Source organism: Plectropomus leopardus, chromosome 4 (assembly GCF_008729295.1).
Source record: "Plectropomus leopardus isolate mb chromosome 4, YSFRI_Pleo_2.0, whole genome shotgun sequence".
Lineage (NCBI taxonomy): Eukaryota > Metazoa > Chordata > Actinopteri > Perciformes > Serranidae > Plectropomus > Plectropomus leopardus.
In genome coordinates, this window is record NC_056466.1 from 33411094 (window position 1) to 33433503 (window position 22410).

General features: G+C 40.9%; 1 protein-coding gene across 2 annotated transcripts in view; it reads left to right on the plus strand.

The window, feature by feature from the left end:
- Positions 1 to 20315, plus strand: part of slit2 (slit homolog 2 (Drosophila)) — a 128739-nt gene extending 108424 nt beyond the window's left edge. For both annotated transcript variants that reach the window (XM_042484929.1, XM_042484930.1), the window contains 11 exons: positions 471 to 595; positions 1697 to 1794; positions 5547 to 5686; positions 10258 to 10351; positions 10965 to 11102; positions 12233 to 12473; positions 13579 to 13709; positions 13810 to 13964; positions 15287 to 15641; positions 16561 to 16775; positions 18612 to 20315. In XM_042484929.1, the coding sequence (XP_042340863.1) occupies positions 471 to 595; positions 1697 to 1794; positions 5547 to 5686; positions 10258 to 10351; positions 10965 to 11102; positions 12233 to 12473; positions 13579 to 13709; positions 13810 to 13964; positions 15287 to 15641; positions 16561 to 16775; positions 18612 to 18868 (1949 nt within the window). In that variant the 3' untranslated portion in view covers positions 18869 to 20315. The remainder of the gene's footprint in view (positions 1 to 470; positions 596 to 1696; positions 1795 to 5546; positions 5687 to 10257; positions 10352 to 10964; positions 11103 to 12232; positions 12474 to 13578; positions 13710 to 13809; positions 13965 to 15286; positions 15642 to 16560; positions 16776 to 18611) is intronic.
- Positions 20316 to 22410: the final 2095 nt, after the last annotated feature.

Below are 22410 nucleotides of genomic sequence, written 5' to 3' on the forward strand. Positions count from 1 at the left end.
TTGAGCCCTCACCAAAAGTGAACCGCTCTCTTTCCAATTCAGCCCTCATGTTCTGACCAGTACTGTGTGTCCTGACTGTTAGACCTGATGTTATGTTATGAAATTTGGGAATATGCGTGTCCTCTGTACATGTCATGGACCTGTAAATGATGTCTTATGTGCTTTTAATTGTATGGGAAAAAACTTTTTTTTTCTTTTTTTTTCCTCACAAATTTGCATGTTGCATGCATAAAAGTTAATTGAAATGTCAAAAAGCACAGCTGCCAATTGGGAAAAACACTGTATTTTCATTCTGCAGCCAAAGAGTTAAATTGAATTGACACAAGACTCAGGTCCCTGATCATGTACAGCTGTCTGAGTGTATGTCAACCTATGTACTCTGACTTGTCTCACTCCCCAACATGTGAAACCTGATATAAAGCCAATGGTCTCTCTGTTGTGTATGTTTTGTGTGCGTTTGCATCACGCAGGTCCAGTAGATATGAGTATCCAGGCTAAGTGTGACCCTTGCCTGTCCAGCCCCTGCAAGAACGACGGTACCTGCTCAAATGACCCGGTGCACTACTACCGCTGCACCTGCCCCTATGGATTTAAGGTACGCATATTTTGGAAAGCCAAAGGGTTGTTTTCACGTACTCAAGAGCAGTGGCAAGGTGTGACTTTTCCATTAGGTGGGGCTAAAGCACCATAGGTAGCTCTGTGTATTGTGGCTGTTTTTCTATTTTTGAACATTATTATTCTATAAGTGTTTTTCATATCACAGAAACCACGTTTAGGAAAGTTGGATGTTATTATTATCACACTGTCGGTTATGTGTTGGTGTTTCTGTGCATCACGTTACACGGTAGAGGTGGTGGTGTCAGGGGTACTGGGGATGGCTGGCAGACGATCTTATATTTTAGGGGTTCATAAAACATACCTGAATTAACAAATATGTACAGTATTACCACAGATATTCCTGTAATTTTACATTACGCTGCTTCTAGCTGGTCTGATCAGCCAGTGGGTGCGCCTGTGGTCTTTGACCTGCCTTCTAGCTAACACAGTGTTGCCATGTTTTTTCAAAAACATCATTAATAGCCAGCTAAGTCACTGTAAAAAAAAAAAAATCCTGTTGTTTTTACGGAAAGAAGTGGCAGTTGTGGTTGCAAGAATAATTCTGCGGAAAAAAAATCAATAAAAACAAAAAACTTCACAGAACAACCTGTACATTTTACAGTTTAAAACTGTCATTACAACAGTTTAAAAGTTGAATTACAATAGCGTTAAACTGTAAAATGTACAGGTTGTCCTGTAAAATTGTTTCAATTTTTAATGTATGTTTTACAGAGTTAATCTGGTCACCACAGCTGCACGTTTTTTCCGATGAAAATAACAAGACTTTTTTTTATGGTGATATGGATTTTGAAAATATTGTCTGCACTTTTACCAATATAATACATCTAAAAGCTGTCCAACTGGGATGAAAATCGCCCAATTTGGCAGCATTTCTCATTAGAGTATAGATTTCAGTATTGGAATTACAAGATAGGCGGCAGCCCAGCACCCCTTATAGACCATATGCCCCTGATCAAGAGTCTCTGCTGGTCACAAGGGCACAGAATAATCCCATCGCCATGAAAATAGATGCTAATACTGCATTTATAATAAGCTGTTCTATAGAAGCACTAAATGCTTTGTTTGTGTTTGCATGTAGGGTCAGAACTGTGAGGAGCCCATTCATGCCTGCATCAGTAACCCATGCCAGAATGGTGGCACCTGCCACCTGAAGGAAGGAGAAGGGAGCAACTTTTGGTGAGACTATTTGAAAAAGCTTTTTCTAACCTGATTAGTTTTGGCTACCATCTGTGTAAGCGTTATGTTAAAGAGGCTTTCCAACTATTTTATACTTGCATATCAGATTACTTGATTACTTGCCTTGAGAAGTGACACTCAACTCTATGAAAGCTGTAAAATGTCATCTGTAGCTCTGAGGGAAGGTTTCCAAAGAAAAAATACAACAGAAAGCCTGCATCACAAAATAAGATTGAAAAGACATGAGCATCTACCAGGCGAAGAGGGTCTACCTAAAGACGCTTAAGAGTTGCATTATGGGAATCACAGGATCCAACCTTTGTGCAGCTTGATCAAAGTTATAAACTAAGAGACTAGATAAATTGACACTTTGTTTCATGGGTTTGACCTTTCTTTTCTTAAGTCTGTCTCTTGTGGGTCCCACATCTTAATGGAAGTGTGATGCCAAATCGCCAGAGTGCCCCTTTAACATTTAAATAGCCACGAGGGCAACTCTGTGAACGACTCTCTGCCACAGTTTCTTTTTTTAAAGCTCCCACGAGGGAGCTGTAAAATCAGACATTTTCACATTCAACACTCAGTTTAAACAAATACCAGCTAATGATTAAAGCAGATATTGAAACCACCTCTATGAAGGTGATGACTAAAGTAAAAGCCTACCAAATGTCTGTTTTCTCCATTACAATGTAAAACTGTATTTGCGTACAAGTACTATGTGGTAAGGAGGCTTGAGAGTGTTGCACAATGCACCAAAGAAGTAAATTGTAATGGCAAAATCATTGATAACATTGATTACAGATCATAGACTCTATATATATATATATATAAAGATGGATGACACGCCCCCACTTACCCTCGCTATGCTTAAGTGAGGTTAAAATATTAGATATGGGCTCTGCCATCTTGCGATGGTGATGTAATTGAGATGTGGGGGGGTTCCACCCAAAACACCCGTCCAGCCAATCGCGCACAGCTCTATTGAATAGGAGCACATGGATTGGCTTTCACAGCTATCAGTCATGGCGTTAAATGCCCTTTTTGTAGAATTGAATAACTCATTAAAACCAAACTAATCATAAAACCGATCAATTGAGCAAACATAAGGCTGATGAGAACTACCTTCAGTGACAGAAACCAGATTTGGGAAACATTTATTTGGCGTGTACATTGAGTTTTTAGTTTGGCCTATGTCCAATTTACAAACATGGAGGGGCAGGCTTAATGACCTGTACTGCAGTCAGACACCTGGGGGCGATTGAGAACTGTCATGTTGTCCATCTTTATATACAGTCTATGTTACAGATGTTTGACTCAAATTCAAGCATGGACCAACCATAAATGAAACCACTGCGTGCTTTTTTTTCTGACAATTTTGTACTTGCCTACTCCTTCATCTCTTTCCAACCTGAAAAATATGATAAACGCACTTGCTCTGAATGTTTAAAAATCAGGTGTGGGAACAGAACTGGTTTCATGTTGATGGAAAAGGGGTAACAGTGACAAAACACCGCGTCTAATTTGCACAACAGCAGCAACAGAAACTTTGCTGATCCAGCAGAGTTGGGGCTGTCTGGCTGACCTTGCACTGGCTGGATTCGGGTTGCTGCGACAGCTGGGTGGGGGTCCGTCTCCGGAGCTGCTGCCCTCTCTCCTCTTGGCGAGCTGGTCTGTAGCGACGGGAGTGCGGCAGAGGAAACACTGCGATTTGAGTCTCTAGTGTTAGCTTACGTTATCTACATAAATGTGAAATTGAAGCTGCAGCCATGATCCTTTGACTCCTGTTAGCAAAACTTAAACACGCTTTGCTAATGTAATAATAACAATGAACATAATAATAACAATAATAGAAAACTTAATCTGGAAAGTGCTTTTTGAAACAAAGTCAAAAGTGCTTTGCATGGTTGATTCCAGATAAAAAAACAAAACACATCAGTGAAGCAGAGAAGCAAAGTTGGCAACTAACTGTCCTGAAGATTGCACTGAGGTATATAAACCAAACAATTATGATAATACAAAAATAAAAAAAATTACAGTATACTATGACAGTATAAGATAATCACAATAGTGATAATTAAACAAGACACGTTTGAAAGAAACAGTGTGTTAAAATTAATGAAAGGCTCTCTTTCACAGTTCAAGGAGTGATTAAAAAAATTTCACTGATTCTACGAGCCTGAGATCCTCAGGCAGGGAGTTCCAGAGCTGAGGGGCCATGACTGCAAAAGCTCGGTGTTGACGTGTTGACATTTATTTTATTTATTGTCAGACTCCGTTTTAGACCCTCTTTTTGATAACTCCATCTTCCTCTTTTAGGTTGCCTTGCAGTGAAGGCAGTTGTTGTCAGTGCTTGAACAGCAACGTTCCCTGTAGGGTTCTCTGCCCTTGAATCAGGCTTTCACCGAAAGGATGTGCATGTGCATCTGCATTACTAGAACAGCAAATAGGAGCAGCCTCTCTCTGAATTGACCTATGATTGATCAAAGTCTCCTGTCATGGGCTAGATTTCCAAAGCATGAAAGAAGAGCCAAGAGAAGGTTCAATCATTGCAATATGCAAAAGGTTTTCTATTTTATTTTATTTTATTTTGACCAATGATGCCAAAATGAAACTGCCTAATCCAGCTTCAAAGAGTAAACTTGTTATAATCAGTCGTGCTTGCAGCATGCTCGGGTTTTGGCAATGAAGTTGGCTAGTAAATTGTTGTCACAACTGAGCAGAATAATCTCTGCAGCAGCAAAAACAATCAGATCCAGGCCATAAAAAATTTAATATTTTGTGTTCACCTTGAAAATAAACAGAGCTTTAAAAAAAAAAAAAAAAAAAAGGGGGGGGGGGTCAAACACCAGACAACAGTTAAAAAAAGAGATAACAATAAACCATTGAACCACTGATTATTGAGAACACACTATAGACACAACATGTGATCTGTGGACCCTCAGCAAATAATTCCATCAATAACTCCGCTGCACCGCCAATGACAGGTGGGCGTGAGTGTGCTCAGGGGACCAGTTGTGTCCTCACTCTGTCTCCGAGCTGGACAGCCCTGCTGTGAGAATCACCTCCTCTTCATTAGGCTGCTAAGTATTAACAGGAGGGGGGCTTACAGCTGTCTGCACACTCCGAGCACATTTGAAACGCCCACACAGACAATTAGACCGGCCCAAAATCACATGTCCTCCTGTTCCTCTCTTTCCTTGCCCTCTGTCTGTCTACTCTGTTACTTTTTCATATCAGTCTTCCTCTCCATGTCTGCATTTTCATCTTTGCAGGCTTTGGTTTCCTTCTCTGGCGTCGGGGGTGGAATATTTATCGTCAAGAGCTGTCGTTGACTATATAATGAGATATTAATCCACCCGAGTGTGTGCCGCATAAGAGCTCTTTATTAGACCCATAATATACCGCTCTGTGTGTGTGTGTGTGTGTGTGTGTGTGTGTATACGCAGTAATAAACCTGAGTAGTAGTTACAGAGTTGAGGCACGCTCACGTTAACAGAATAATGACTCTCTACTGGGGATATGTAGATGGAGCTGACACTGCTGTTATGAGCCACACGCATGGATTGTGCTTGTGTGTGTGTGCGCGTGTGTGTGTGTGTGTGTGTCTCTGTGTGTCTGTATCTGTGTCTGTGTCCGTGTCTGTGTGTCTCTTTGCCAACCAAAGGTGTCCCAGAGATTTCTGTTGTCAATGTTTTGCATGCGGCCTTACATGTGTTTATCCTTTGATAGCTGCTTACGTATGTGTGTGATCTCAGGTGTGTGTGTCCGGAGGGCTTTGAAGGCGACGCGTGCGAGATCAACATCGATGACTGTGAAGACAACGACTGCGAGAACAACTCCACCTGCATCGATGGGATCAACAACTACACATGCATGTGCTCACCGGAATACACAGGTAATATTCCCCATTCTGTATTCTCTGTTCACATTTTTACCGTCAGTATCACTGAACAAATAAACATGGCACTCTGTCAGGGCCTCATTATGAAGACTAAATAAGTTCTGGAATTCCATCTTATCTTAAACACAATGCGAGATGACTGTATTTCCACTGAGTGATGTTAAACGATTGGCCCTCTCACGATAACATTCCAAAACATTAGCAGCTTTATTTCTATTGCAGCCACCGCACTAGCCGTCATTATTTCATATCCAAGGCAATATAGGCGTGTTATGCGAGCAATAATGGAAGGGCAAGCCACTTATATGTGGGAGCGGCCACATATGAGGGATTTCTGGAAGGTGATAGTCCACAATTTCACAGAGGAATTGTGGATTCAAAACTTCCGGATGATCTTTAAAGAGTTGTGCGATGCAATGACCTCTCTTGTAGATCCTGTTGGATCATGAGGGAGCCAGTTCCTACTGACAAGCATATAGCCATAGCATCATGTGACCAAAAAAGTGTTTCCATTGCAGTTTTTGAAGTATGGCTTTTTCAAATTGCCTGCGTTGCGTTTCCACTTTGTGTATTTGGGAAGCAGACAAATCTGCTAGTTCATGTTTTATTTAGTCTGGCAGACGCACATGGTGCCCCTGCCATTAAGACAGATTTGCAGTCAACTTTAATATGGGGCGCGTTTGTTTCAATGATTGATAGAGAGGCATCATCGGTTCAGATTTAAAAAGCCAAACGTCACACATGTTACTGCTCAAATTAGTCGTAATTTCATCCAGTGTGCTCCATCCAGCACAATGTCCCAGAATCACAAAACTCAGATCAAACTGTCAAGCTAGCCATTACTGATGAATCAAGATTCTATTATTGCATTTCTCACCTCAAATGTTTCCAGAAACATAATTTAGTGTACTGTTTAGCTGTAATTCGAGAAAGTCTGCGACCAGGCCACAGAGATCAAAAAGGCCTTATTGTCATGGTGTTGTGATACAACAAAATTAGGAAGCTCATGTCGCTCAACGATACATCACAAGTTGCGTTGCTCTGATTTGTTATTATTCTATCCAGTTGTATCCAGATAGTTTGGTTTACAGCCATTGATAATGGCCATCACATGTAGCCTAATACAAGTAGTAGTAAAAGTGAAGTGATTTAAGCTCCAGACTGTGCTGCAAATTTTCAACTCAGTTTTAAGCACCATTGTGTAAAATTATTTTTAACTCAGTGACTAGATGTCTCATGCAAAAATGCACCTTGGGAGTTGTAGTTAACTTTTACACTGTGAAATCTGACAAGTTGATCTTATTTACAAAAAACAAATCCTGGAAACTTATGCCTTGTAAAATGTAAGTCAATATAAGATAAGATAAGAAGATACTTTATTCATCACTGAAAGGGAAATTCAGGTGTCCAGCAGCTCAAATTACAATACAATACACATGCACATCCTATAAATAGAATATCATATAAATAAAGATGATTAATCAAGTGAATAATGAAGATAAAATAAAATAAATAAATAAATAAAAAGAGAGAGTGCTAATAAATACTTCATTTACTGAAGTTGCTAAAACTTTGAAAGATGGATTTTAGTCAATTTAGTCCATTTTTAAGTTGCAGCAACTTCACAAAATTAGGTAAATATAACAAATTTTTTAAGTAAGCTTAACAATTGGATATAAAGATAACATAGAAGTAATAGCTATATTAACTTACCTTTTTCGAGGCACTACATTCCCTAATTTTTTTTAAGTAAGATCAGCTTCTCAGATTTTACAGTGTACCTTGAAGATTTTACTCACTTATACCTTTAACCTTTTATCAAAGAAGCAAATATTTTCTGACATAGCCATTTATCTTTTGCACCAATGCAGATCCAAGTTGCAGAGGTGCTCCAGCTGTGAGCCAACCAACATTGCATATTGAAAAAATAAATTGTAACTTCTCCACATCACCAACTGTGCAACTGCTCTGTGTCCACTGAAATGTGGAACATACACAGACAAGGAAGGCTTTTTAGAGGACTAAACTGCAGACAAATCCTGTTATACTCTAACTAACACTGCTCTGTTGCTGCTTGTTTGTCTGCTTTTGCACTGTGCTAATCATCTCTGACTGCTAACCTTTGTGGCGGTGTTCTCTCTGTCTTTCTGTGTCTCGCTGTCCTGTGTCTTTTTTCATGTCTCGCTCTGCTTTCTATCATCTGTCGTCTTTTTTTTTTCTTTTTTTTCTGTGGTCGCAGCTGCTACCAATGAGGTGGAGAGAGGTTAGTCTGTTCTTCTCTCTGTCCTTTTCGTCCCTCTCTCCTTACTTGCTTCCTTCCATCCTATGCTTCCTTCCCTCATTTCCTGTGCTTTATCCACACTTCCTATAAAACTTTGGTCTTCAGTGCCACAGATTGAACACACTGTATGCAGTCACGCTCCATGTCAGCAGTGCATGTGCTTGAAGTTCAAACAGACTGCTGAGTTTGAAATTCATCCTCTCAGATATTGGTGGTTATTCTGCTTGCAGCTTTATGCATACATGTTATTACAGAAGCAAAACTGTTTCATAATGTTTCAGGTGAACATTTTGACTTTTAATCCTTTGAAAACTGAGCAAATTTGCTTGTTTCTTTAAAAAAAACAACACAAAAAGCAGGCCCAGTTGCTGATTGCCTTTTTTCCATGTTTTTGAAAGACATCAAACCAATTTGCTCGATGTTTCAAAGGTGTTATGTTTGTGAAAGGCATCTGAACACGGCACAAGAAAACTGTTGTCGATCCAGGTCTCAAAGTGTTAAGGAGAAGCCTGGTGATATTCTGTGTGTTTAAATACCAAGCCCAAAGAGGTGTATTTCCATCTCTCAATACTTTCCAGTTTCCCCTACCTGTCTGTGGCGCTCAGCCCCGAGACCATTTGTTCCTCCAGAAACATAAATCTTTTAAACATTTTAAAGAGCTCAGTGATAACAACTGTAGGACTTACAGCATACCACTTCAAAAGTGTTCATAAAGAAATGCTTCACCACGGTCATTTGTATTTCAGTTACTCACTATGTGTTGTGTTGAATTCATGAAGGAATTTTTTTTTTTTTTTTTTTTGCATGCCTCCAGACTGAACGAAGAATTCAAAAACTTGTTTAATTGAAGTCAGGGATCCATGTTTAACCACAGCAAAACTATATCAAAACTAGGGCTGTCAAGATAACACGTTAGTTTCCATTAATTAATCACAGAAAAAATAACGCGTTAAAAAAATCAATGCTGATTAACTGTTCCGCGGTGCGTCATTGAAGGCCACAGTGGCTTTTAACCTGCGTTTTCATACCAGCGGAGTACTTCACGCCTGAAATATCACCTTAAAGCAAAGCATTCAGCAGCGGTACCCGTGTTAACAGGTTAGAGCAGCCACTCTGCCTGCATGAGCTTCCAAATTCACAAGTGGGGTATTTTACTAATGTATTTTCTGCGGTAGAACAAAACGTTAAAGTCTCTTAAGCTTGTGTGAGTCACAGACCCTAAGGGAACTGGGAGTGCTAAAATGCTAATTAATTTCCGTCTTTTAGAGATTCCTGGGGCACTCTGTTTACCATTTACCATAAATGAAGCTTGGATTATACTGCAAAAGGTGTCGGAGAGTTATAAAATGGATGTTTTTATAGCACAACCCCCTTTTACTCCATTTCATCAAGAATTCTCTCCATTTTTGGATTCTTCATTTACTGTAGTGGCATGTGAGAAAAAAACAATATAGGTAACATAGATGAGAAAATGATATACAGATAATCATTTTGCAGTAAGACTAATATGACCAACTTTTCATTGGTTAGTCTCACATAAAATCGCTGACCGGTTCTCTTAATGACAGCTGGGTCCTCCTTATTAAAGCCATTTACTGATGCAATCTAAAACTGATAGACTGGGACACGAAGACACCCACTGTCTGATAATAAACTATGTGAGGATTTCCATTTAACAATAATAATCTATTAATATGACTGCTTCTAAGTAAGTGAGGCAGTACCATCACTGCTGAGATAGAAATAGCTGAGATATATAGCTCCAAAACACCAACATGCGTCTCCCATCGTCTCACCCACATTCTCATTGATCAGAGTAGACTGTGTGCTGTCAGGAGTATTGGTTTATTCCCTGATGCCTCATCAGCGATTCATTCAGAGTTCAGAGTTTTAGGAACGTCAGGATACACGCGGGAATATCATCAGGAATGTGACATTCCCAGAGATGAGATCATTTATCAGACCACTGTGTTGGTCCTGGCCACGAGAGAGTCATCCATCATCAGCGTACACACCCATACAACACACACATACACACACACACACACTCATTTCTGTGCATGCAGTACAGATACATACAGCACTGCGTGCACACACAGAGATGCTCAAGCATACCAAGATGCACACACTGTAAATATTGAGGTGTTACACATTATAATTTCACTTTATTATTTTTCTGAATGTTATGCAAAGTATTGAAAAGGTGTTGAGATGATTTGTATGTGTGTGTGTGTGTGTGTGTGTGTGTGTGTGTGTGTGTGTGTGTGTGTGTGTGTGTTCCTAGGGGAGCTATGTGAAGAGAAACTGGATTTCTGTGCTCCAGAGCTGAACCCATGTCAGCACGACTCAAAGTGCATTTTGACCCCTCAGGGATACAAGTGAGTGGACTCCACACAAACACACACACACGCATGTACACAAATGCAGAGTTGGTGGAGTTAGCTGTGTTTTCTTGTTTCTCTCCCATGAGATTTGAGTACTAACATTTCTCACACTGAAATAAATGAGTTGCTGGTTTTTCCCTGCAGAGATAAGCTCTCTGTGTGTGTTAGTGTGTAGGGGAGGTGTTGGGAGTGTGATTTGGGCTCCCTCATAAGCTTACTATCCAGATTTTATTTGAACCTGGGTTTAGTTGTACTCCCTCGCGAAGTGTACTCGGGTCAGTGTAGTTTGTCTGTGCTACCGTGTGTGTGTTTGTGTGTGTGCGCTCGTTGCTAAGCTGTATAAAGTTATCAACCTGGCAGCCTGGAAGCTGCTGCTCTTCATCAGGCAACTGGAAACACAACATAAACTTAGCTTTCATTGCCTGGATGTGTCTTTTCTTTGTACATACTGACACCTTGTTAAGGATAGGAAGAATATAATGTATAATTTATGTTTAACCATGAAAACTGCTACTCAGTCTGTGGATGAAAGTTCTCCATCAATACGTATTTCTGTGTTTTTGCGTGTGTGTGTGTGTGTCTGTGTGTGTGTGTGCATATGTTTTAGGTGTGAGTGCACTCCGGGCTATGTAGGTGAGCACTGTGAGCTGGACTATAACGACTGTGAAGACAACAAGTGTCAGAACGGAGGTCAGTGCATTGACGCAGTCAACGGATACACCTGCGTCTGTCCAGAGGGATACAGGTAATGCACACAGCCCAGCAGGAACTCACACATATTGATCTTATTTTTAGCGTTGCTGACTTTATTTATTTATTCAACCAAAGCAACCTCTTGAGATCAAAAATCTATTTTTCAAGAGTCCTGGCCAAGACGGGCAGCAACAGACTGAGATCATGGAACAAAAATAAAAATCAAAATATACAACTCTAAAACAAACAATATAAAACATGAAAATAAGTTACCACAAGGAAGGTCTAAAAAGTATGCTAATATATACTATAAGTAAACCATTAAAAAAAAATGAATTAAAAGACCAGCTGAAGAGACTCCCAGATGTGGAAGATGACACACAATAGTCTTGCAACAGAGCTTTGAAACAGCCTTGAGGAACCAAAGAGTGCAGCTTTAAGTCTTTTTGCAGAAGATTCCACATACATAGAGCTGCATACTATGCCTTTTAAAATTAATAGTTTTAAATTGCCGACTTTTTCCAAACTGAAGTGTCAACATTTGCTTGAGTCTTTAATATGGCAAAATGTTCTGGGTTTTTTTTTTCTTTTGCCAAAAACCATCTGTTTTTCCCTTACACCATATAAAATGTGTATTTCTTTGCAGTGTGTGGTGTGAAAGGAGCTCCTCCTGGTGTTGACTATTAGTTATTGCTCTGTCTCTTTCCGTCTATCTATCAATCTATGCACCTCAAAGTTACATTATTATCATGTTGTATTCCAAATTCTTCTGTCTGTGTTGATGGATTCAGGTTTGATCTCAGGACAATGTAGTTTGTAATTTTTTTGGAAGCCAATTCTCAAATTTTAGGTGTCAAATTGTCCTTGAAACAACCAGTAAAAATGGTCTGTTCATGACTTTGGTGCCCTGATTTGCCAAATAAAATATAATTTTAAAGAAAAAAAAAAGACATGTTAGTATTCAAACTAACTACATGTTTCAAGCAAGTTTTAAGTCTTTTGAACTTAATTTTCACAAGGCATTTAATAGAGACCACTTTAGGAACATTATTAACTTTGATTGGGAGTACTTTTTACTTAGCTGCAGCATAGCCTAGTTAATGTAGCAGCATCATACTTTCAAAAAATAATGAAACACAGCTTACTTGTACTCAATGTCTGTGCAATGTGTGTGTGTTGCAGTGGGTTATTTTGCGAGTTCTCACCCCCGATGGTCCTTCCTCGCACCAGCCCCTGTGACAACCACGAGTGCCTCAATGGGGCACAGTGCGTCGTCATGGGAACGGACCCCCAATGCCAGTGTCTTCACGGTTATGAGGGCGAACGCTGTGAGACGCTCGTCAGCGTCAACTTTGTCAACCGCGAGTCCTACCTGCAATTTCCCTCCAGTCTCCTCTCACCAGAGACCAACATAAGCCTACAGGTGTGAGCTTTGTACCAAACCTCATCTCAGTCTTTAGATGTTCTGATCGCAACTTAACTTTTCTGGTTCACTCTCACCACTCTCACAGCAACATTTTCAGACTCAGTAGGCAGCTGTTTTCAGTGGAAAAGCTTTAAAAACCCAGCATACTCTACCTGCTCGACACCTAACAACAAGGACACAGTGTGTAACTAGCTGGTGAACACAGTCGCTAAAGAGCTACATATCCATCAGGTGGTGGTGGAAAGCTAGCTCATCTTTGTGCCCATAGACTGCAAAAGAATAATGGACTAGCCACCGTGAAGTCATCCATTGGTTTACAGACTTTTTTGAACTCTCGAGTTTGGCATTTATGCTGTTGCCATCTTGGATTTTTTGGAGCCAGAGTTGACTATATTTGATTGTGAGGATGCAGATAACCTTAAAGCAAGCTGCTAGCTTGGTTAGCACATGCATTTACAGCTACTGTTGACTGTTATGCCAATGCAACTTTTCACTAGCAAAAAAACACGCTTAAAATCACTAAAACAAAATGTACTTACTGGAAAAACCAAGCATCTCATTCCTTAGAAGATCTTTTAGTACAACCAAACACTGAACAGGACTTTTTCTTTTTTCCAGAACTGAAAACAAACTGAAATAGTGACAGCTATGGCTACAGCTATACTCTGTGAATTTGGGACTGCAGTTTTTGGCACTTCCACGTTGGCATAATTTTTCAGCCTCAGAGATTACTGCTTGTCTGCTTTTTATGTATTAGCATACATCCTGATCACAGCAGTCTTGTTGTTTAAGTATCTTGTAGAGACCTAAATGTGTGATAACAGGCAAAACCTGGGCCTGGTAGAGAGGGTAAATATTGGACTTTAGTAGGACATGTCAGCTTGAAAGGCGACAATGTGATATGTCAGTGTGTATGAATCAGCTGCCCTCAAGTGGCCAAATAATAGTTATATCAGGTTTGAATATATTTTGCTGATGATAACTAAAGTTTGAATGTGGGACATTTAGGTACTTGCAACAGAAGTAGTTTTACATTGTTGGTTTGTTACTTTTATTTACTTGAGATCATTGACACGAACATCCTGCTGGTTTTGTTTTTTAGATTGCCACAGATGAGGACAGTGGCGTGTTGTTGTATAAAGGGGACAATGATCACATCGCCATGGAGCTGTACAGGGGACGCCTCAGGGTCAGCTATGACACGGGATCTTACCCACCCTCTGCTATATACAGGTACATGCACATACAGGCAGAAGTGTCCAACTGCAACATTAACATGATGGATGATACAAATGTTCAGACGCAATCTCTCCACGCTCTCTCTCTCTCGCAGTGTGGAGACAGTGAATGATGGTAGCTTCCACGCTGTGGAGTTGGTAGCATCAGACCAAACTTTGTCTTTGTCCATCGACGGCGGGCCGCCCAAATCCATCAACTCCATCAGCAAACAGTCCACACTCAACATAGATTCTCCGCTTTACCTCGGAGGTAAGGAATGAGTGTTTAAATTTCTTGTGTGTGTGAGTGCTTAAGTGTATTCTTGTACTTAATACATTGTGAGGACGAAAAGATGTTTGTAGCCAACAGAGTGAGGACATTTTGGATAGAGTAGACATTTTTATTCCTCCTCACTTCTTCAAAGGCCTGTTGGATAGTTAAGGTAAGAACTGGGTGTAGGTCAGGTTTGAGGGTTAGGCATTTTGTTGTAATGGCTAAGGTTAGAGTAAGGGGTTAGGGAATGCTTTTTGTCAATAACAGTCCTCACAAAGATAGATGTGTGTGTTAATGACACATGATAGATACATTTTTCCACCACAGGTCAAAATATTTTTTAAGTAATGCCTTTTACATTTTGTGTGGCAATTATAATGATGGGAAATAAGGCAGACCCCCCCAAAAAACTAATTGTTTTTTATTTTTAAAAAAAGGCAGAGATAGACTAATTTAAAATCCCTGGCACAAAATGTCAAACCACAAGTAGTCTTGTTCTGCATTTTGGTCCTGACTTGACATTTGAACCCCACAAAAATCAGCGAAAGTACTTCGATTTGTTTTAGGAGTTTTGCCAAAGTACAGCCATTTGTCTCACAAAAAGGTACTGAGAAACTACTGCAGCATTTTGTCACTGGCTGGCTTAAATACTTTTCTCTTTACAAGAGAACCCAAGAAAAAGATGAACTGCAGATAAAATCATGCAGCCAGATGATAGATTCATCCCAACAGTTATCATTTACAAACAAAATCCTAACACGCCACGCTGGACTGTCTTTGTGAGGAAGGAGCTGAGCCAGAGGGCAAAGCTTTTGATTTACCCCTCCATCTACGTTCCAACTCTTAACTATAGTCATGAGCTTTGGGTAGTGACCTAAAGAATGAGATTGCAGATACAAGCAGCCAAACTGAGTTTCCTCTGTAGGGTGTCTGGGCTCAGCCTTAGAGACAGGGTGAGGAGCTCAGACATTTGGAGGGAGCCCAGAGTGGAGCTACTGCTCCTTCACTTAAAAAGCCAGTTTAGGTGATTCGGGCGCTGGGGCGCTTCCCCTTAAGCATGTTCTGGGGGACGTCTGAAGTACTCTGCTCATCCTTCTGTCCCTGCGGCCGGCTAGGAAGACAATGGATGGGCAGATGGCCAGACGGACTAGACTTTCTATTTAATCTACTATCCTCTCATGTGTGAAACACACATTGCAATCTTGCACAAAAATCACTATATAAAGAAAATGGGATTTGATTTTCATTTACTTTGTGCACACAAATAAGCTTAGATATGTGCCTCTGCAAGTTGATGCTCTAATCCTGCCTTCCTCCAGGTATGCCAGAACGTGCCTCTGCATCTGGGGGTCTCTCGTCCCTGCAGCATAGCTCAGGTGGACGCAACGGCACCAGCTTCCACGGCTGCCTCCGTAACTTGTACGTCAACGGAAAACTCCAAGACCTGGGGGCCGGGCTGGGGATGGGGACTACGGGCTCTGGGACTGCACAGAGCACCACCAGACAGTGGCTGGGCCACGGGGTGGAGCCAGGCTGCCAGCCTTGTCAGAGAGGCGCCTGTGTCCAAGGTGACTGCCACCCCACAGGGCATCGTGGCTTCACCTGCACCTGCCACCCGGGCTGGACGGGGACGCTGTGTGACCAGCAAGTCAACAACCCCTGTGACGGCAACAAGTGAGTGTTTTTTGTGCCTCTAGGGTAGCGATAGCCATCACTTTAGGCATTGGTAAATTGTCCATCTGTCTGTCCATTCCATTCTCGAGAAGGTTATCTCAAGAACGCCTTGAGGAAATTTCCTCAAACTAGGTGCAATTGTCTACTTGTTCTCAACAATGAACTTAGTAGATTTTGGTGGTCGTAGGTTAAGGGTCAAGGTCACTGTGGCCACATCTGTCTCATTCATGTGGACACGATACATCAAAAACATTTCAAAACATTCAATTGGACTCAACAATGAAGTGATTAGCCTTTGGTGGTAAAAGGTCAAGGTCACTGTGACCTTGCGCCCATCTCATTTATTTGAGCTTTATATTTTAAGAATGCTTCAAGGTAGTTTCCTCAAATTTGGCACAAACTTCCATTTGGACTTAAGAATAAGCTGATAGGAATTTGATAGTCACAGGTCACTCTGACCTCACCCAATATGTTTTTGGTCATAACTTGAATTTATACACTAGTTGTGAAAAAAATGTACACAAATGTCTAATAGGATATAATAAGGAAGTTCTGAAATATAAAAAAAAATTATATAGGTCAAAGGTCAACTTCACTGTTAAATCATAAGGTTCTACAAAAATACTTTTCCAGACATTATTCAGCATCATAACAGAACGGAACAGAAGGGGAGACGTGGTCAGATACTGAACTGGTGACACTAATCTTGGGTGTCCACCTTGAATCGGTGCTGGTTGATGTTCTGTGCTGCTGTGGGGAGGATGTGTTTGAAGCATCAGTGTTTTCACAGACATTGATGTAAGCTGTATGTGCAACTTGACTGGTTCATGGAGGCACACAAGCACAACATGGTAATTCTAGTTGTTTTAATGTGTCTACATCTTCATCTTCTTTGTCTCTCTCTCTCCTCCATCCTCAGGTGTATCCACGGTACCTGCCTTCCAATCAACTCCTACTCGTACTCCTGTCGCTGCCAGCCTGGTTTCGCTGGCGTACTCTGTGATGAGCAGGACCAGGATGCAGCTAACCCCTGCAGTCTGTCTCGCTGTAAACATGGCAAATGTAGAGTGTCAGGCCTGGGCAAAGCATACTGCGAGTGCAACAGCGGATATACAGGGGATGCATGTGACAGAGGTGAGAAAAACATGTTTACAGGAGATGCACACGTATTCTGGATGTGCCTGTATATTAATTGTCTGTGTTGACTGTAAATTGGCTACTTACATTCTTTTAAAGATAATATCTTTGAGTACAAGCCTTTGAAAGCATGTTTCTCTTAGCAGCACCTCTACTAAGCTTCTGCTCTGTTGTCCGTGCTTGTTTGAGTGTATCTAACAGTGTTTAATGTCTCTGCATTAACGCATCTAACCCACTGCTTTTTCAACTCAGCATTTCCTGAGCTTCCTCTTAATCCCTCGCGGGGGACTACTCAGGTGAGACTGCCTGGTCACATCTTACTCCCACCCTATTTAGTATTAAAATATTTGAAAGGTAACCAGGTCCTGTTCTTGATTCATATGTGTTTCATATAGTTTCAGCAGTCATTATTTTGTATGTCAGAGTTTGGTTTTTTTTTGATACGGTAGCTGTTTTGTAGTGGCCTGACTTTTTCAGAATTCTCATAAAGTTGTACTGATTATTAAAATTTTGTTGTTTAGTACTAGCAAATTTTTCACAATAGAGTGATGCAGGTATGACTTTTTGTAGACTGATGCAAAAGTTGGCATCACCCTGGTTCCCTTTTCCAAAACCGATGGGATTTTTCCACTTGGTTTTTGATTACTGTAGAAAATAAGCTATGTGGTAAACAAATATTTATGATAATTACAAGTTTTGTTCAGCAAGATAAGATTCACAAATAGTAATTTTTGGAGCTGAAATGCAATCACCAAAAGTAAAAACTTAACATTAGGCTATAAACCAATTATACTACAGTCACATGACTTTAACGTCACCACCACAACAAGGCTGAAAAGCCGTGTTCAGCCTGATGATGTGCTGTTGTATCATTTAGTCAATTGTTTGCAACATGAAAAAACCTTCAAAGTTCACAAGAGTGTATTTTCTGATATACTTCATGTCATAGGTCAAAACCTAAAAATCTCTTAAGCTAGTGTTAACCACAGTCCTTATTTCATATTTTTAACCAAAACTCCTTTCTGAACCCCATTGACTTAGAGAAGTTGGAACCAGAAGTGCTAAAATGCTAACTCATTTCAGGGACTCATTCCTGCACCACTCAATATTTTTGTTTATTGAAATTTTTGCAGTATATCATACTTCACCTTTACACATTTTAAAATCCTCCATCTTGTCCTCTCTACAGTCCACTGATTTGTTGAGCTACTGTTTAGCTGTTTTTCACCATTAAGATCACTTTTGTCGTTAGGTAGGTTTCCATTAATTTGCGAATTGCGACTATTACATACGACTAATGTCATGTAATGTCAATTATTAAAAAACTTCCATTTATCGCAAAAAAGTTTTTGCGTTCGCATGAGGTGGTATATCAGGTGATTCGCAAAAGCTATATTTCGCAAAACTGTAATGAAAACACTTTTTTCACTTTTATAAGTCACATGATGCTATGGCTATGAGCTTGTCGGTAGGAATTGGCTCCCTCGGGCATGATGCAGGAGGCTTTGTGAAATTGTAGACCATAACCTTCCAGAAAGCCCTCATAAGTGGCCGCTTCCATGCATCAGGGGCTTGCCTTTTCCATAACACGCCTACGTTGACTTCTGCAATAGAAATAAACCAGCTTTTTGGAATGTTGTCGCTAGATGAGAAGTCGCAAAACAACACTCAGTGGAAATGTAGTCATCTCACAATTGTGTTCTATTGACATTTGGAAATATCCCTTAATTTTTACACAAATCTGTAATGGAAACCCACCTACTGTGACATTGTCGCTTCAAAGCTAAGTGTGGAGAACTTACTTACCTTTCTGTTCTCTCCTCATGCCTGCAGAGGTGGCCTGCAGAGGGGAACGGGTCCGAGATGTCTACCAGAGACAGCAAGGCTACGCGGCGTGCCAAACCCAGGAGAAGGTCTCCCGCCTAGAGTGTCGGGGCAGCTGCCCAGGGGGGGCAGAAGGACAGGGCACCTGCTGCACCCCCCTCCGCAGCAAACGCAGGAAATACACCTTCCAGTGCACTGATGGCTCTTCTTTTGTCCAGGAAGTGGAGAAAGTGGTCAAGTGTGGCTGTACAAAGTGTTCCTCGTAAAAAAAAAAAAAAAAAGAGAAAAAAAAACATCAATAAAAAAGAGACAACACCCTTGGCAGATTCCTTCCCCTCCAGATATGTTTTACTTGACCCCCATCCCCTTTGTCCAAGATCCTGATTCCTCCTGAAACAAAACCCATCACCCTTCACAGTCCCTTCCCCCACCATCCCTGTTTTTTTTTAAAAACCCATAAAAAAGGCAAAAAAATAAGAGAAGCAACTAAAAAAAGAGTTTCTTTTTTGTCAGTGCTGGACTGATGATTGATGCTTCCTCGGTGGGGATGTTGAATTGTATTGTAAAGTATAAAAACAGACTTATTTTTTATTATGAAGTGGAGAAAAAGACAAAAAAAAAAAAACACAAGAGTTGACTTTTTCCTTACTTCTTTTTCGTTGGTCATGATGACTCCAATGGTGTGCCACACTGTCTCTTCCCCTGGAGGACTGGCCGGTCACTGACGGCTGACCGCTTCCTGTAGACTTCCTGCTTCCTGTCTGTGAGTTGTGCATTTTAGGAGTAACCTTAACTGGTAGTACCACAGACTCACCACTAGGAGGAGCTGCGTTGCGGCATGGGAGCCAGCGGGCAGTGATAGATCCCCCTACGACACAAAAAAACACCACTGTAGTCTGCAGACTCCCTCAACAGACCTCCTGAACCCTCTGAGACTGTGTGCACGATCCTACACACAGCAAACTCGTGGTATTTTTTACAGCTACTGAACAACACACACACATCCAAACACTCTCACCTGTAGAAGAGTTACACATAAATACCTGCCAGGTTAAATACTCTGTTTATCTACCCCCCCAGTCATGAATGACAAGTATTTATTGTATCATAAATACCTGTACTTATTCAGTAGATCCCCTATGTATCAATCTGATTCTTTTAATATATATTAATTTATATTTGTCCTTATTTTTGTATTAAAAAGACATAATCTGTCAAGATAGCTGAACTAACAAAATGGTGTCCTTTATTTTGGTTGAAGAGAAGTTGTTTTTTTGATCACTGAAACTATTGTGCTTGCCAGAGACCTTAGTTACATTTTAATCTGCAAATGTGACGTGAAGACATTGTATATTTTTGTCGCGTTTCCTGAGAGTTTGTACTGTGCCATTACCAGAAGGTCTTTATATTAGAGTATAAATGTATAGATAATTTCCCTACCTATGTATTTCACACACAGATCTTGTGAGTAGCATTGACCCTAGAGGATGCTTAGAACTGTTTTTACCTTTTTAACAAATTTATGCTTAAAGAATACTGTGACTTTTTCTAAATGAAACTACTTTGTTAGCCCCTTGGTCTCCGATGTTAACATGTTGCTGCTAAGTTTTTGTACCGTAGACTTGGATCCTGATCTGTATGTTATATAGAACTTCCTGCTCCTACTGTACGGGGGCGCCTTGTGTAACAGATAAATACGTCCCCCCACCTCTACACATGTGCATTGTGCTTTATATTCCCCCTCCTCTCCATCCCCAGACTAATGTCAGTTCCCTGACTGATGTTTGTTTATTAAACACAATATTTACCTCAAACTTCTCACTTTTGCGTTTTTTTGTAACGCCAAGAGGTACAAGTCAGAAATTTCCCCCTCAACATACTGGAGAAAATGTTAAGCACAATAATCTCCGTTATTTTTTAAAGATACTTTGCATAAAATGGAGAATACAGAAGGGTCTAACCTCATCTTTACATCTTTTAATCCCCTAATTGTCTTTAAACCCTCTTTTAAACATAGAAAATTACTGGAATAACCTTTCAGAGACCACTAGTGATTTTCACTATTTTATACTTGCTCTACATTGAGGACATTCTCGACACATTTTCTCTTGACACATGGCATGGCAGTGATGGAGAAGATGGGGCAAGAGGCAGTCCAGCAGATGGTGATAATATAACACTTTGGGTTCACAAGTGTTATAAAAAGTCAACAGGGGGTTGTTCAATCTCACCCATCCTGTTCACAGGAGCCTCACAGCAATCATCGGTGCAAGATAGGTGGTCTGAGGAGTCAGATCTGGCTCCGGACAGCATCTTCCAGCCATAAGAAGCTACATGAACAATATCACAACATTCCTAAAAACAGATGCTTGCACAACATGACTGTTCGAGAGACTGGAGGAGCTCCTCAGCTGGGTGAGGATAAAAATGGGTCCAGGAACAATAACATCACCTTCTCTGTTGATGGAGAGAAGATCCAATATGAAGATCCCAGCAGAGCAGCCAGTGAGAAGCCTTGGGGAGGCTTTATATTGCTGAGCTCTCAGATAAGCACATGGCTCACTCTGTCATGTTGCAGCTGTCAGAAGGCCTGATGAAGATAGACCAAAGCCATCTCCCAGGGAAGTTCAAGTTAATCAATCCTTCCTTTACCAGCCTACCACGCTGCCTCTCAAATGCTGCCCTGTTCGGAAAGAACACACTCGAGCTACCACTGATGTCGGGCAACGTAGGCTACAAGCTGGAAAAGGTGAGGCTCTTGTTCGAGCTGAGAGACTTGACCAATCCAGTCATACAACAAGCCAAGGAGTCAGTGCCAACAGGGCACACATGCAGTTGGCCAGGCTATCAGTCAGCTGCAACATCACAACATAGTCAGGTGGCTGCAGCAGGGCAAGGCAGGCCTGAGGTGGAGACCAGCCCCCAAGATGTAGTCAAAAGCCTCAAAGTGGGAAAGAAAAGAACTGGTGGTCTCAAAAGTCATCAGAATGGAGGATGAGACACTAAAGATCAGAGCTGTGAGCAAGCAGCAGGGAGGCAGTCAACAGGACCATAACATGGGCTGACATGGAAGATCCCATAGGCAAGACTGACCTTTCTCATCAGGTCCACACATGACATCCTTCCAAGCCCCCAAAATGTACATCTCTGGTATGGCTCGGACACAAACTGCAGCCCCTGTGATGTCCAAAATCCCAACTTGCAGTACATTCTTAATGGCTGCAAATCATCTTTGACCCAGGGCCGGTACAGATGGGGCCATGACCAAGTGCACTGAAAACTCGCAGAGGTGATGGAAGAACGAAGGCTTGAAGTCAACAGAACCAGCCCGTCAATCCTCAAAACCGCAGGTACACTTCATCAAGCAAAACCTGCAAAAGCAAACCCTGAAAACCTGCCAGTCACTGGGTCCAAGCAAAAGAAGGCAGTCAGGGAACTGGCTGAGGAGGCAGACAGTTGGAGCTTCTGGTTGTGGCTCAGAAGAGGAGACCCTAAGTGGGCAAATAAAAGAAGTTTAAAAAATGAAATTAAATTTGTCCTTGGTCTTGCCACATCTTTGGAGATGAAGGATGAGTTGATTTAAAACAGCAGCTACTATGATCGTTCCATTCAGTTGCTTGGTGATGTTGCTAGTATACTATGTCGTCAAAAATCATGAAAAACCGTCATGGTATAATATGTCCTCAAAAATCATGAAGAAACAACAGAGTATAATATGTATTCAAAAATCATGAAAAAAATGATATAGTATGTCGTCAAAAATCTGACAAGAACATCATGCTGTTGTATGGCAAAGCATTTTTTTTAC